We start from the raw sequence: 16,421 nt of genomic DNA on the forward strand, positions 1-16,421 counted from the left end.
ATCAGGCTCCCAAGTCATTTATAACCCTTCAAAACAAATAAGAAAACTCATGCAATTCCTGAAGAAGAGTGTGCTATATATATGAAAATAGATCCAGGATGTCATTTTCATGAGTTAGTCGCTTTAGTCCGTTGGTTTCTCTGTCCCTCCTTACCCTTTTTAACCAGTTAGCTTGGTGGAAGACCTTTCAGGCTGTTCTTGCAGAGGAACCCAGCAAGAGAGCTGGTGGGATTGCAAGGGTCCCTCACAGACATCGGCCCTCGGGGCCATGAGCTTGGCAAGTGGGTGCGTGCCAAACTTGAGGTGCTCCACCCAACGCACCTCAAACCTACTCCTGCCCCAGGCAAAGCACCGGTGACTCCGTATTAGCTTTAACCCAGGACTAATGAGTCTCCAGTGAACAAGGAGATACTTGTGCCGTGTCTACTTGAGCACTAACCTAACACAGATGTGGTTGTACTAGCAAGGTTCCCAGTCATTTTTCAGGATTAGCAGCATAGCCCTAATGTGTCTATTCAGTGGCAAATCTTTAAAGCCTCTCTTTATCTTCTGATTTGTGTGTTGCTGTTACGCATCAGGAAAAGTGTGGTGCGTCCTGTTGGGTGAGATGTGGAGGAGGGTTTCTAAAGAGAGGACTGTGTTGCTTCAGCTAATTAACAGAACTCAAAGGAAATTTAGGGCTTTTTAGGTTGTGGTTGGCATAGAAGATGAAAGGCGTTTGACCTTATGGGAGCCAACAAAGCTCCTCTGGTGGCTCCACAGGAAAATAAAATGCTTGTCTAGAAGCATTTTTGCTCATTTTGGCTCTTTTTAATGAATCCTGAAGAGAAAGGCTTTTCAAAAGTGAGATGGTGTCGATACTAGAATGTGATGTATTACAGCAGCCAGGATGCTGGGATGAATAGAGGTGGACAGGCCATAATTTGAGTGAGGGTAGCAAGCCAGAATGTGCCTTTCACTTGTGGCGTTACCCCCTGCCCAGACAGCCCACCTCTTGCTACCACTTGCAGGAGTGGCAGGCAACCCATGAGCATTTAAAGACCTGCTGCTGCCGGACTAGACTGCTGCAAAGTGAGTGTGGACTAGTTCAAAGGGAAATTTGTTGTTACAGGCACTGCAATTAGATTCTACCCAGCGCACATCACCCCAGCATCCCTCATTCCGTCACGGCTCCGTGTAATTGCCTCACAGCAGATCTTATTTTCCACGGCTGTGAAGCTCCCTTGGATGTGGCCAGGGTCTGCCATCCACCCCTTGCCACTGCAGGGACATGGAGACAGCTGTGGCCCTCAGTCCTTTCTCCTGGCTCACCAAAAGATGCCAGCAAAGAGCTTTGCTTCCTCTGGCTCAGCTGCCAGCGCTGCCTTGGGAGCACTGCACACTGGATAGCTGATTTGTCTTGAAAGACCTGCTTTTGGCATATTCCCCAGCGGGACCCGGAGTATGGAGTGAAGATATATTCTGCTGATCTGGATAATGGCATTGGACAGAGGCAAATAATTTTTAAGCAGGCTAAATTTTTTTCCACTAATTTCAGTGGTATTTTTTTTTTTCCAATTAAAAAAAAAAGAATTCCCATGTGTGCCTATGCGGGAGTGTGGTCTATAATATTTAAACTGCCATATCCCAGAGGCTGAGTACAATGGAGAAATCAACAATTCAGGAAATAGGGAATGTGGATTTGAGTCGGCCCTGAAGAAATATATTCTGTAAAATCTTTTAGGGCAAGTGAAAGAGGCAAGATACTTCTATAGAGATTTCTGAGTCCTAAAGCCTGTGTGATTAACCGGAGTTGCAGTAGGAATGGGATGATTGGATGAAAAGGATGATGGGAGTGCTCAGATGATGGTGAGGGAATTTGGGCTGTGTGTTTGGGAGAAAAGTGGGGGCATTATTAAAGAACAACAACAAAATTTTAAGGGCACTTGATCGTTAAAGCTCCAGGGAAATCTGCAGTCCAGATTTCTGGACTTCCAGATAAGATGGCCTTATAGATGTGCCAGCCCCGATGAACCACAGACAGCCCAGGGCACAGTGTGTCCGCACACACATTTTGCTGTGTGCACAGGCCTGAGGGGTTTAATTACTCAACATTAAATTAGCAGGACTTTGATGTGTTGAGCAGAAACCCGCATGTGTGGCCACGCATCATGTGTACACACACACACACACAGGTGTGAGCGCTTGGCTCCAAAGTTGCATGGTTTTGCATTGTGCACAGCACCCCAGACTAACAGTGGACCAAGGCCAGTTCTCCCTTCCCACCCTAGGAAACCCTCCGCCAGCCCAGCAGCTGGGTATTTTTCTGATCACTAGTAAATTGGAAAGGATTTTAAAGCGAGCTCACTGAGCCCAGGAATCACGTTGGTTCAGTAGGGCTGGAGACGGAGTAAAATTACAGTGACATCTAGTGATCATAAATATTTCACCAAGATGCTACCAGTGAAAAAATAAACCATTTATTGTTAGACAGCGTTTTAAACACATAACACACAACATCAGATCATTAGCTAAGCCTAGGGAATGAGATGGGTTACAAATGAGGGTAGATTAAGTGAATTAAATTTCTGCAGAGATGATACAGAGAAAAGTGCCGGCGCTGCGGAAGGGCTGTGGGCTGTGGGTGGGTTTCTGCAGGGATCTTTGATGGGTCTGTGTTTCTCCCTGTTTCAGCGGGGTTTGCTGATGGTACTAAATTGCAGCACATTCCTATAAAAGGAGCTTGATGTTTTGGAGACTGAGAGTAACTACTGAAATGATATGCAGCTTCGAAAGGTACGTGCTGGTCCCCAGGGAGAGCAAAGCAAAATTCCCCCTGTTCTGTGGCAGGCGCGTGTGCTGCTGCAGCAGCTCTGCCTGAGCACCGGGGTACAGAGCACCGAGCACCGACGGCACCGGAGCTGCAGTTCAGGTTTGCACCCTGAATCAAAGCTGGATTTGGGTTTGCATTTGGCAGCAGTAGGAACTCATGGTTTTGTGATGTTTAGATTGTTTTCTAGTCCAGGTTACTGATTGACCAGTGGTATAGTTGTTTGTTTTTTTTAAAAAAAAGGATTTTTTTCTTCTGGTTTTGCATGTCAGACGGGCAATCTGACTGCAGTCATGCCCGCTCGGTCAGGCTGAGCTTCAATTCTGCTGTCCTGCTGAAGTACCCTGCTGTAGCTGAAGCCTTCGGTGTGGGCAAATGGTGTGTTACTGAGCAAAGGGCTAAGAGAAACTCTTTCTCTGATGAGGATGGGGCAGGGCATTGCCTATTCATGCCTTCATGTGCAAAGTGATGAAAACCGAATCCGCCGGGTTAGCTGGAGTAACACCAGAGAGAGATAACTGATGCAGCTGGTGAATTGATTTTGCAGTTTTAAACTGGGTATCTTTGAGGCCATATAAATATGCAGTCAAATTTTCTTATGATGAAACATTCAGGAGCTGCTTCAATATAAGTTGAGAAGGAAGCTCCCAGCCAATTTCCAAGCCCTTCCCTGGAGTCCCTTGCAGCCAGGCAGGTTTAGTCTCTCAATTATTAGCTGAAAGCAAAATGTACGTTCCCACCATCTGATTTCAGATGCCACTGGAGAATATGCCTCAGATACATGCATGAGGGGGAGACAGATTCAGGCACATCGGATGCTGTGGCTGCCTCTGACTGCTGTGAGCAATAACAACAGAATGGGAGTTTATCCAAAATGGTAGCAGAAATTAACCACTGGGTTTCTATGATTGGGTAAGCGATTTTCTAGAAAGAAGAAATGTGTGGTGAGACCTCAGGTGCTGCCCTTTGGCAAAGCTCTCGATCCCACACTCTTTGGAAAATTATTAGCTATGCTGGCATAGTCAGGAATTAGAAGAATAATTACAAAGTGGGTAAGGACCTGGCAAAAAAGAGCTGACAGAGGGCTGGTGGTTGCTTTTGGTGAGGTTGCTTAGTGCTTCCTGGGCTAATGAAGGGGACAGGGTTTGCTTGCTGAAGGGTTTACAGACTTGCTCACCCCATCTTCCTTGCAAGGCTGGGGAGCATCTGGTGCCTCTCAAGAAAGCTGGAAATGGGAGGAAAAAGGGCCGTGCAGCTGCTTTGCTCACCTGGGCAGCCACCGAGTCCTGCTACAGCTTGGAAATTTCCCAAAGGGCTTGCACCAGTGATATTTTAGCAGAAAGCTACCCTGAGTGGAAAGCACTTCCCTCCATCACCTGCCCAGGCTCAGGGTCCCAGTGTCCAGCCCCAGTGACATCACTGTTATTTGTCAATATTATCCCTGTCTCTGTTTGCTCTGGCCCTGGGGGATGGTGAGCGGCGCTGGGCAGGAGCTGCACTGGAACATGAGGAGGGCTCTGGGCACAACTGCTGAGAAAGCAATTAAAAAGAACATCAGTGTAAACTGACGTATTTAGCGTTGGGTTTGGTCTCAGTGGGACTCCATGGTGTGCGGCTGAACCGTAGGCTTTTCTCCATGACAGGTCTATTTATTTTAAAACGGGGAGCAGCAGAGATGTGCCTCCAGCCACCTAAAAAGCAGGTGGTTACTTTTCAAGGACTATTTCACCAGAATTTCATACCACAGCTCCTATTAAATAAAGGTTTGGAAAGGCGGATGATAATCTTCAGCATCTGCCTGAGAGGAAACACTGACCTGGATGTAGCATCAATTTGCAATGGTGTGACATGAAAAGACAGTACCACCACCGTTGCATGGAGATTATTTGCCTTTTACCTTACAGGATGAAAATGCACGGGGTTGATGTCACTTGAATCAGGTGCATCATCCCACAGCAAAGGCCATTCGCCAGTTCAGATGATCAAGGATCAAACTGATCCTTGCTGGGGAAAAAAAAATAACATAGTGGATATCAGCCCTGGGGCAGCACAGCAGGCATGGAGCTGGTTTTTGAGAAAGGGCTGCTTCTTGGCATAGCTCGATTCCTAGAAGACAATTAGATTCAGTAGCTTGAGTTATTTTTTTTACAAGATTCACTCAGTGCCCAGCCCAGCAATGCAGAAGTGGATGCAATTTTAGATCCCACCAGCTATGACAATCTACCTTGTCAACAGCGACTCTTTCCCCACTCTGCTCTCCAGAATAGCGCTCCCTGCACTGACCATACCTAAAACCTGCTTCCCAGCTTTCAGTCCCTCCCGAAGCCCCGGAGGGCTGCAGTCTTCCTTCCATCCCTCCTCGGTACAGCAGCATCCGGGCTGCCCGTGGCAAAACCATGGGTGATTTCTCTCAGCCCCCTTTGCTTTGTGGTCTCTCTTCTCTTCCATACATCTCTCCGTGGTGCGCTTTGTGCTGTATATACCAGCTGTGGGTGCATGGGAAGATGGAAAAAAACAGGTGAAAAGTGTCTTTGCATGTCCACGAGTCCCTGCAGTGCCACTCAGAAGTCACACCAGTGTCCCCCCCCACAAGTGTGTAGCAGGGAGGAAAGCCAGGAGCTCCTGGTTGCCACAGTAACCCTTGCTCCACCGCCTTTGGCTTTTACACTGGGAAAAACCTTTCCGTCTGTAAACACCCAGCTCCATGGACATGCCTGACACTGATACTACTTGTGGTGGGGCTATTTATTGCCAAGAAGCAATGGAGAGCCCCGCAAAACCATCGTCTTGCCTCTGAATCTTCCCACAACTTCCAGCCTCTCCTCGACACAGCCAGAAGACCCCAGTAAAGGTAAGCCTGGGCACTGTTTCGAATCCAGAGCATCCCTCTTTAACTTTTTTCTTTCTTTTTTTTTTTCCTGGTTGCACTCCTGAGTCAGCAATGGGGTGAAGGGAATATGTTATCATTGCAATCATATATTTCTGTGCTGCGTGTTAGTACATTGTAATGAATGTGTTTCCTGAAGGTGCGGTTGGTTTTTTTTGCAGTTGGTTTTTTTTCCCCTCTTTGTTGTCGCTGTAACTCCCGTTTCCTACTCTTCACTGAGATAAAAGGTTTCCTTCCCACCTACTCCCCCCCCAAGAAAAATACCTGACGAATGGGAATGACAGAACTCATGTATTTGCTCGCGCCTTGCATGTTTCCAGGCTGATTGCCTGAATTAGGGCTGATCTGAATTCCCACTGAAGTCCACTGGACTTTTCCCATTGCCTTGTCACTGAAGCAACGGTGTGGTTTTGGAGGAGCTTTTTGGAGGAGTAGGCTCAAAGCCAGGTGAGTGCAAGTAGCATTGCTATGAGGCTTGGGTGGAATAAAGACAATCTAATCCTGCTGAGGATGTGGCTTGGTAGTTTCACAGGTCATAAATGGTGACGGTTGCTGCATTTAGGCACATGTACGAAGATATTTTTTCAGAGCTAATCTATGTGTGTATATATATGTAAATATATAAAATGTCCAGTAATATAAATTATATCACTATATGAAGAACGTTTCAATTATAAAGGCAAAATATTTTCCATTTAGGAAAATTAAGGAATATTTCCCTTTGAGATGTTCTTTCTGTTGCTTCATATCTCAGCTGCAGAAACGTTGCAAGTGTTTCATCAGTACCTCTCTGTTCTCCCAAATGTGAGCTCACCGAAGGCAATTTAGAGGGCTGAGCAAACTCTCATTTCCCCCTCCTCCCCTGTATTCACACACATATATAACTCTACGTTAGTCAGTGTGCCTGTTCTTTAGCTGGGGTTATTTTCCTCTTAAAATATCTTGCAGTATATTGTGTACAGTACGCAGGTTTGAGTACCCAGCCGTTCGTGCCTGACGAAGGCAGAGCCTGTGGACTTGTGAATACTCCTTGTGCAGGCAGGTCACACGTAAAGGGCTGGAATTGCATGTGTGCAGGTCGCAGGCTATTTTATGTTTTTGTTTAGCACCTGTACAGAATTTTTGCAGATTATCAGCTAATTAGTTTGAACGGAATGTCTCCTGTTGACTTTTGGACTAGATGAACATAATGTCTTTATTTTCAAATGAGGCCTTTCTGTCCCCGCACAGAAAAACACATTGCCCTGCAATTACCGAGCAGCTACTGGTAATGGTGAGAATGTGGTAAAATTAGAGAGTTAGCAACCGGTCTTTAGCAACTAAGTATTTCCCCATAGACCATCTGCTTTGTTTGCGGGCTCTGCTGTGGATGCCTGTTTTACCCAACTACACCTCTGTACCAGCACTCCAGCCCCAAGTTTTTTCAAATTTCCAAATTTTCCCATTTGGAAAATGTCCCAAGTATGCTTTTGACAGCATTATGGACAGCTCTCGTTAGAAAGTGTGTAATGAAGCTGTCTGAGGGTCCAGCCAGCAATGCTGGTGCCCCATTACATATTACACTGGCGTACTTCCCTTCGGCAATGACAGCGTAACATGATGGCAATTATTAACTGGTTAATCATGCGAAAGTGGCACAGCAGCTCTGGGAAGTACTGCATAAAAAGCCAGTAAAATGGAATATATCCCATTTCCAGACAGGACATTGAAATGAAGAGAGAAAGATTAATGCCCTGCATCTCCAAAGGTGCTCTGGGTGCATATTACATGCTGATATGGGAAGCGCTGGAATATCTTTGCGGCAGTGTGTGTGTGTGTGTGTGTGGTCAGATGCAGAGAGAGGGAGGTAGGTCATGCACATCTTGCAAAGGCACAAGCAAGTGTCTGAGCTCCCTGGGAGGCTGCCGAGAGGCAATCCCTGCTTCCCCCATGGTTTTGGGAAGAGGCCAAGACCCCGCATCCCCCTGCGGGAGGGGACCGCTCTGCCAAGTGCTGCAGGAAGCAGTGGTGCTGTGTGATAACACCGTGGTTTGAACTTCCAGGAAGGCAGGAAAAAACTCACCATTTGCTGATGTTCAGGGTGGGGACAAATCACACAGGCACCTCCTGCTTGGCAGGAGGGTGCCTGGCCAGGGGCAGCCCCACAGCTGCTGGGGGCGGCTGCAGCCAGAGGTACCCCGGGCTGGGGAGGGAGCCACTGGCTCTGCCCCCCAGCCCCAGGCAGGAGAGTTGTTTCCTGATCCTGTTCCCACTGAGCTGAATTTCTTGTTTGGAAGCACTTCCATGAGACCCCGCTGGTGCTGTCCTACCTCCGGTCTGGTAAGGAGCATTTTGGGCAGTGCCTGTGAGAATGGGGAAAATGGGATGTGGAAGAAGGCAGTGCGAACTGCAGCTGTCTTGCAGATGTGCATTGCTCCAAACACCCAGCAGGGAGAGGGCTGGGGTCTGCCGATCCTTTGCAGGAGCTCCCTTCCCTGCCTGGGATGGGGGACCCCCCTCCTTGCTCACCCACACAAGTTGACTTCCCGGTGCTGCCTTATTGCTATGTCCAAGTGCTGCATGAGAAGAATGTGTCCGAGCGTGGCAGAGTGAGTTTTGCTTTATTTTGCTTCCAGAATCAGTGCCTGCATGCCCCAGACCCCGGAGGAGATCCCTGCTGCCTGCTGAACCAGACACTTTAGAAGGAAAAACCAGAGTCTGCGGCCAAGGGAGTGGTGGAGGTACCAGGTAGGCAAGAGGAAAAGTATGTGAGCCTGGGTAGGACAGCATTCCTCTCAGGAAGGAGCTAGCGGGGACAGGGCAAAGCTGGCTAAAGAGCTGCTGCGAAAGCCTGAGTGAGTTACACAAGGTCTTTGATAAAGAGCAGCAGCCCCGGGCATGGCGGGCAGTCACATACAGAAAGCTCTCAGGCTGTTGCCCAGGCTGCTGGCTTCTCCTCCAGCCCCTTCTCCAGTTACCAGGACAGGCAGCACTGGGGGCATACATACTGTCTCGCTCTCCTTGTCTTCTTCATCCTCCTCTTCAGTGCTCTCCATCACTCCCCGTCTCCAGATGCCAGCAAAGCTGCTGCTACCAGGGCTCGGAGCCTCGCCAGCCACGTGCCAGCCCTCACAGACCCAGCTGCTGGCCCGTTCAGAGAAACCAGCGCAACTCTCTGCTTTCCAGTCTGCAGAACCTTCTCCTCAACATTTTTGTAGTTTGACAACACCACCACTGGCATCTCCAAGAGGTGGCCCATGAGATGGAGACAGTAACAGCACCTTGAGGGTGTGAGTATTGCCTGTGAGATGGAAGACAACTTCTCCTTCCTAAGGTGCACCGCGGAGCCTCACGCCAGGGCGGCAGCAGCAGCTATAGGGTGTCCCCAGGGTGCTGGCACCACATCAACAAGGATCTTGCCCTGATGTGTCCCACCAAAGCTGTCACAATTCGTGGGAAAATAACAGCCAGCTGTATGGGCATGTTTTTCACCAAAGCAGTTACTTAAAATGGTTTTTTGCTTCAAACCTTCTATGAGATAAAGCCATTCATGTAGAAAAGCCGATTGTTCCCCTTGTAATGGAATTTAACTGAATTATGACCACTTACGTGTAAGAGATTTATGCTGAAACCCTCAGGACTGGAAGGCCCTACAGACCAATGTGGTCTCTTTGGTCTGCATTAACACCCTTGGAGTTGGCTTGTGTGAAAAACCTCATATTGGCAGCGTAAAGAGAAGCGAAGGAGATCGGTTTTGACAGTCACCAGCCCTCAGAAAGATGCCTCAGGTAGTGGAAACACTAAAAATGAAATCTGGTCTCTTCCTCACCAAGAAAAAGCCAAGCAATGTCCAGCACAGCTACTCCCTTCTGCCGTGCTTGCAGGGTCATCCTTTGGCTGGGGGGTGGACACCACCAAAGCGGCACGTGATGGATGCTGCAGATACAAAGCTGGAAAGAGACGTAGCCACAGCTATTTGATATCTAGCATTAACATAAGGAAGGCAATGAATTTAAAGCATGAGGGAGTTTTGCCATTATGAATATGTTTATAGGCCATGAATATCATTCAACAGTCTAGTATTAGGGCAGCCCACATCCATTAAATTCCCCTTGAAAACGAAAGGCTAGAGCCAGCAAGTGTGTGCAAGGTGTGCAAGGTTTCCTTTTACAGTGACTCATAGCTCAGGAGGACGGGAGAATCTGACCTTGTGTAAGAATTTAGGAATTTATACTGATTCCATTTAAAACACCTCGATTGTTTTATTGCTTTACAAGTTTCTCTTCTCTTCTCCCCACCAAAACCAGATAGGTAAGTAAAATACCATATAGTTTTAAATTAAACATCCAGTTATAATGATATAATATGATATGATACAATATAATAGCATATAATATTATATAACTTGCTTTGTTATACATCCCATCACGGAGGTCATTATAGAGGGGAGCTGTTTAATAGGGAGCAGACACTTGACTATTACCCCAAACAGGGCCCCCTATGCTTTTATTTCCCAATGCAAATATTGTAGTATATAAGACTCTCTTAAAGTGGAGAGGGAGGGAAATTTGATGCAGCCTCTCAGGAGAGTTAGGGTGATGGAAGGATTTCAGTAAGAAATTAAATGCCATCAGCAATTTAAATTTCTAAATAAATAAAAGCAAGTGCAATTACATTGAGGGTTTTCTGGGAAAAGCTCAATCAGCTTCAGCTCCTGCCAAGGTTGGGAAACTGAGTTACAGTGGCCAGGTGGACAGCAATAATCATTTCCAAGGACATTCTCGTTTGTACCTTGACCCCATGGTCATGCTCCTGGCAACCCAGCCAGCCTGAGCTGGGTTTGCCCTTTGCTGCTTTTGGGGCTGGGTGCGGACACATGACGGCCGCATTACCCGCAGCCACGATAGCAGTTTATTGCCCCACCAAGCTTGAAATTAGCCCCTGGCACAGATCTGAGATGCAAACAGACTCTGGCAAGGTTCCTGGCTCGAGATAAGCCTTTTCTTACCTTTAGTGCTCATTGAATGAGCTTTGTCCTCTGCTGGCCTTGGGCACGCCTAGGGAGGGTGAGAGCTCATGGTTTTCATGGCTTGAGGAGCAAAATGTGCGGGATGGGAAGAAAAAGGAGAGTGATGCAGGAATGTCAGTGTAGGATAGTGAGTTGGGATGAGAATTTGAAAGACGTGGGAAGAAAACGCTCATTATCAGAGCTACATTATAGGGAGAAGACTTGAGAAAAGCTGAGGATCAAAGTACCAGGAGAAATGTGATTTGCTCCTACTTGGTTAGAAGACACTTGTGTCTTAACAGGACCCCAAAGTCAGCTGGAACAGATCCCCAACCACTTCAGATGGTTGCTTGAGGAAGCACGGCACGTGTCCACTTCTGGCACCACTTGTGGTCCCAAACAGCCCTGGGCAAGGAGCACAGCCAGCTCTGCTCGCACATCTCGCTACGACGGATCCACGACCTTATTTCTGGTACAGTTCCCACCAGGACTGCGGGTCTGCCTGCTCGGCTTTTGGCTTCTCTTTGTCAAAATGAGGACTTTTAGCCTGTGGGAAGAGAAGGAATTATTCCACATACAGCAAGATCCACCCAGGAATATGAACTTTCTTTGTACCAAATTGGATCTGCCCAGAGGAGCCTGACGAGGGCAGGTAATCCATTCCCTTCAGCACCTCTCAGCCTGGGCATCAGGTCCTGCTTGCGGGGTGAAGCACTGGCCACTGTGGGATGACAAAGAACCAAGTTTTGATATGTGCTGTATGAAGCACATATAATGCTGTGTCATGGGCTACAACAGCCACCTTTCTTTGGTCTGATTTATCATCTCTGCTTAGCCAGCCATAGTCATCGCTTTGCCAAGAGCCTCTTCACCACCATGATGTCCTCAGGTGCTACTTGGGAAAGACGAAAGGAGACATGCTGCTGTCCCAGTGCTTTCGTACATTCTATGAAATATTCTGTAATAAGAAAAAAAAAATGCATGTAAATCATAGAGAGCAAATTAAGCAAAGGCAGCGCTGAAGTTCTCACGTGTGCTGATCGAGGCAAAGGGATCGCAGGTGCGCAGTACCGCGCTGAAACCTTGCTGCTTTTCAGAAACAGTGCAAAAACCTTCTCAGATTGAACACACGCAAGATTTCTTCCCCACGTTTCTAAACAAACAGTAAGTTAATACGTGGGGAAAAACCCACATATACTACTGGAGTGCACTCAGCCGGCTACTGAAACAACCCCCTAGCCTTGCCCTCAGAGCCCCAGCTAGCCCCTGCAGAAAGCAGGAAACAAGGGAAAACGCGGAGCAGCCTTTGCTCTAATAATAGACATGTTTTGCATGCATGTTGAGTCAGTGAAGTTGGTTTTGCTTGCTCACTACAGCTCTCATGCTCCACCCTTCTGGCTTTTTTTTTTTTTTTTTCTTTTTATTGTTATTTTTTTTCCCCCAGCTTTTGCAATCTGACAGAGACGGGTGAAAGTAAGTTGAAGAGGAGCTGGAGACCGGTCCTCAAGCCCTGTCTGCACTAGGCAAAGGACAGCCAGCCACACCACTTGCTTTAGCCTAAACCCACCCCCCTCCCCAAGCGCTGGAGATAAATTGTGGTTGAACTGATTTTCCAGGTAAGCCTTTTTTTTTAAACACCAAATCTTGGTAGCTGAGTACTCCCTTACCAGGAAATTGAAACCGTTCAAAGACAAAACACAGCAGAAAATGGTGTAACGTCAGAGCAGGGAATCCTCAGCTGCTCCGTGTAATAGATATGCTGCTTTATTTACTCAGCCTCAAGCAGATCGGGCATTTGTGCCATCTGACTTATTTCAGATACCACAGTTGAAAGTGCCTTATAAACATCCACAGGAGGTGGCCGGACAGATGGAAAAAAACCACACCAACTTTCTCTCTTTAAGTAAAAGTTACTGTACGTGTTTTGCCTGCTGTGGCATAGTGAAAGAAAGAAAGAAAGAAAGGGAGAAACAGTTCATTGCCGGCAACGCTAGTTTAAAGTTCACTCAGCAAGAACTAAGTTTCTGCCAAGTTTTTGAGGATAAATAGAGTTGTGGTTCTGGGGCCTTGGGGAAAACTTGAGAATGAGCCAAAAGCTGACAAAGAGAATCCCCTGAATAATTATCCGATGCTCTCAACACGATGGTGGAACATTCGGTCCTGCTTGTTGGATGTCGGAGACGTGGTGGTGGTCATGATGCAACAGTTACAGAAACATCCCAGATAGATATCTGAAAGATTAGGAAATGTGGGCAGCCAAACCAGGGCACCCTCTGCTTTTGTCAGAAGGTTATGCCAAATGGAAATTTTTCATCTCATTATTTTGTTTATAGGATGAAAGGATCTTTCAACAATTCTCATACAATTTTGGGTGTGCCGTTTTTCACCAGATTGAGAATTTAATCCTGTTGGAACAATTGATCGTTTTCTTATAATTTTACCTTATGAAAAGTTTACAGGAACTTGAGAACATTCTGGGACAACATTGCTCTGTACTCAGAGATGTCTGAAATTTAGCGGTGCCTGGGGAGGAATAATAAAAGTACTTGGCTACATCAAAATCCTTTTCATTTTCCTTACAACCAAGGGCTGGGAGGGCTCGGGCTGCTTTCCACTCCCCCTGCACAGGCTCCCGCTGAGCCCTTCTGCTGTGCTGGGGAGGGCGATGCCTGGGCCCTTACCCACACCTGCAGCTGGGGGGACTATGAGTTGAAGGAGCAAATGCATCCCAAAAAACGATGTCAGAAAATGTGAAGCCCCTGAAACTTGTAGTTTTGGCCCAAACCTTGGTTTTCTCCTGCTGCTGGTGTAAGGGCTGTGTTTGGCAGAGCTGGGCAGCTAAACCATCCTGAGGGGAGGCGGCTCACAGAAGATGCAGCAAAAAAACCCCTCCCAATGCCTTTTCTGACCCTAAAACCCCCTTCTGCGCTCCAGGTCATGCCTGCCACCACCAGCAAGGAGAGCGGGAGCAGGTGAGACCAGCTCGTGCCAGGCTGCCTAAATAATGAAGGAAATACCACTGCAGGGCAGGTTTACCTCAGATTTGGTTGCAGAGGAGGCTCTGGATTGTTCTGCGAGAGTGGGAGAGTTTGTTTTCTGCTTCTGCTTCTCTTAAGTCAAACCACAAGTGAAGCGGTTCAGATCTGGAGAGACTCAGTTCCTATAATTTCTAGCAGGGAAACAGTGCTGCTACTGCTTTTGTTCTTTTCTGTGGAGATTTGTAGCTTTGCTGGGCAGGAACTCTACTGAAATGTGCTTAGCACAGCTGGAGCCTCTCGTCACAGCTGTAAAAGAAACAATTAAAAAGAACATTTGTGCTCATCAGCAGTGTCCCATTGCCTTCCCTCAGCGCTAATACTCACACTCAGCTGCCTTTGATAAAGCCATTAGTCAAATCTCGCTCATCTTCTGAGCAGACCGCCCATATTGATGAGCGCCCCGTTATAAGGGATGGGGAAGATCCTTCCGTCGCTTCTGACACAACATTTTTTTTTTTTTTTGCACACTTCTCTCAGAGGCAGCATGGACATCAAGGAGTATTTTGCCAGAATTTCTTACCGGGGCTCGTACGATAAGCCAGACCTGGCTACCTTGACAGATATATTCCAGCACCACATCCGAGCAGTCCCTTTTGAAAACCTCAACATCCACTGTGGGGAAAGGATCGTGCTGGACCTGGAAGTGACTTTCAACAAAATAGTGAGGAAGAACCGCGGGGGCTGGTGCATGGAAAACAACAACCTTTTATCTTGGGTCCTGAAAACCCTCGGCTATGACGTCACTCTTCTGGGAGCAAAAGTTTTTGTCCCAGAGTATGATGCGTATGCAGAGGAAATAGATCATCTGCTGCTAAAAGTGGTGCTTGACAACAAATCCTACATTGTGGATGGTGGCTTTGGGATGGCCTGCCAGATGTGGCAGCCAATGGAGCTGGTTTCGGGAAGAGACCAGCCACAGACTCCGGGGATCTTTCGCTTCCTGGAGGACAATGGGGTCTGGTACCTGGAGAAGATGAGAAGGAAGCAGTGCACTCCCGATGGAATTGTCTCCACTTCCCATGAGCTGGAAATAGAAGGTCGCCGTCGGATTTATCACTTTACCCTTCAGCCACAGGACATTGAAGAGTTCAGAGCCCGCAACAACCACCTGCAGACAGCACCGAAATCCCTGTTTGTTCTAAAGTCTCTCTGCAGCCTGCAGACCACTGACGGCATCCGCTCTCTTGTAGGGTGGAAGTTCACCGAGATGAAGTACAATTACAAGGATAATATGGATCTAGTGGAAATCAAAATCCTTGCAGATGATGAAATAGAGAAAACACTGAAAGAGAAGTTCAATATAACACTAGACAAGAAATTGGTACCCGTCAATAGAAGCAGGCTGTCGGTGGTTTAACTCGCTGCCTGAATTATAATTCAATCCAGTGGCATTACATGCAATCCTTACCCCCATTTCTGACAAGCATCTAAAGGTTAAGCCTTCTCGTTCCATCTACACCAGTGTAAGGCAGAGCATATTAGCATGAATCTGGAAAAGAAATTGATTTTCACAACTACTCCTGAATGTCTTTTTGGTTTGGGTACAAATAATTTCTTCCTTGCTCAATCAAATCACTCCCCTTCTGTTTGTGCTTAGCTGGAAGCAGACTCTGCCCATTCCCTACTCCTTTCATCTCTTAAAAGCTTTTCTGAATACACCCAGAGCAGCAGGACGGAGCGATGGAGCTGTATGTCTCTCTATTACTTTGTGCTGCCACCTGGGGAAAAATCACACCCACCTCTTAAATGAATACCATATCATTTTTGCAATTTAATAGCCAGAAAAACAAAGACGTCCCGTGCCAGGTTTGCTACAGTTAAGCCATAAGCCTGTCCTTTTTGCTCTTGCATTCGCAACACCCTCCCTCTCATGTGGCAGCTGGACGGTCCCACACCTGTGCCACCCTGCGTGAATACTTGCGGATGGACTATTTATGGCCTAAAACTGATGATGAGAAATATTAGTGGACAATTCAGTCTTGTTTCAGACTTTACACAAGCCCTGCTCTCCCAGTGACATAACCAAAAAGCACTATTTCTCTGAACTGAAAGCATCTCACATACATTTCGTTTGCTACCACCCAGCAGCAGACTGCTGGGAATAGATGCTTCTCTCTCAAGACTCTACTCTGAGTGTTATTGCACATTAATTATTGTGGCTGAGCTCAAGCACATGCACAGAATTATTTTTCTGAAGCATATCTGTTCTATTGAGGATGTGTTTGCAGTGATACTAATTGTACTGATATAAGGAGAAATGATGAATCTTTGTCGGATACCTAATAGCTAAGATTTTTTAGCAAGAGAAATTACTAAAATGTGATCACTTTGCCCTTGTGAGAAGATGCTTGATGTTCCTTTATGTACAAATCTTGGAAGCATTACAACTATGAACTTATAATTAAGTAAATTATATAAGCAAATTACAATTAAATAATAAAAAAATATCAAGAGTTGTGAAGTAGAACTATTCAGCTGTTTTTTTCCCCAAATTACATGTATTCCCAAAGTGAAAAATGTCATTAACCACTGCAGTTGTCCTGATTATTTGTATGTGCTGCTATTTTGAAGCTAAGGCTTTTAAAAATACAGTAACTCACTGACCCTTTTTTGTGTTATGCAATACGTGCAGCTTTCTATAACTAGCAATTTATACTTAATAAAAGCTGCAGCTATTCTTACATTCAAAACGTGTTTCAG

At 46.6% G+C, this 16,421-nt stretch overlaps 1 protein-coding gene across 12 annotated transcripts in view; it reads left to right on the forward strand.

The window, feature by feature from the left end:
* The window catches only part of LOC102049096 (arylamine N-acetyltransferase, pineal gland isozyme NAT-3-like), a 37,757-nt gene extending 21,569 nt beyond the window's left edge, over window positions 1–16,188 (forward strand). For 7 of the 12 annotated variants that reach the window (XM_055726337.1, XM_055726338.1, XM_055726340.1 and 4 more), the window contains 7 exons: window positions 2,674–2,775; window positions 3,563–5,660; window positions 6,017–6,143; window positions 8,312–8,423; window positions 12,128–12,299; window positions 13,618–13,655; window positions 14,199–16,188. In XM_055726337.1, the coding sequence (XP_055582312.1) occupies window positions 13,621–13,655; window positions 14,199–15,078 (915 nt within the window). In that variant the 5' untranslated portion in view covers window positions 2,674–2,775; window positions 3,563–5,660; window positions 6,017–6,143; ... (1 more) ...; window positions 12,128–12,299; window positions 13,618–13,620 and the 3' untranslated portion in view covers window positions 15,079–16,188. The other 5 variants (XM_055726344.1, XM_055726346.1, XM_055726347.1 and 2 more) reach the window with 5 other exon arrangements.
* The last annotated feature ends 233 nt before the right edge of the window (window positions 16,189–16,421 follow it).

Source organism: Falco cherrug, chromosome 14 (genome assembly GCF_023634085.1).
Source record: "Falco cherrug isolate bFalChe1 chromosome 14, bFalChe1.pri, whole genome shotgun sequence".
In the NCBI taxonomy this organism is placed as follows: domain Eukaryota; kingdom Metazoa; phylum Chordata; class Aves; order Falconiformes; family Falconidae; genus Falco; species Falco cherrug.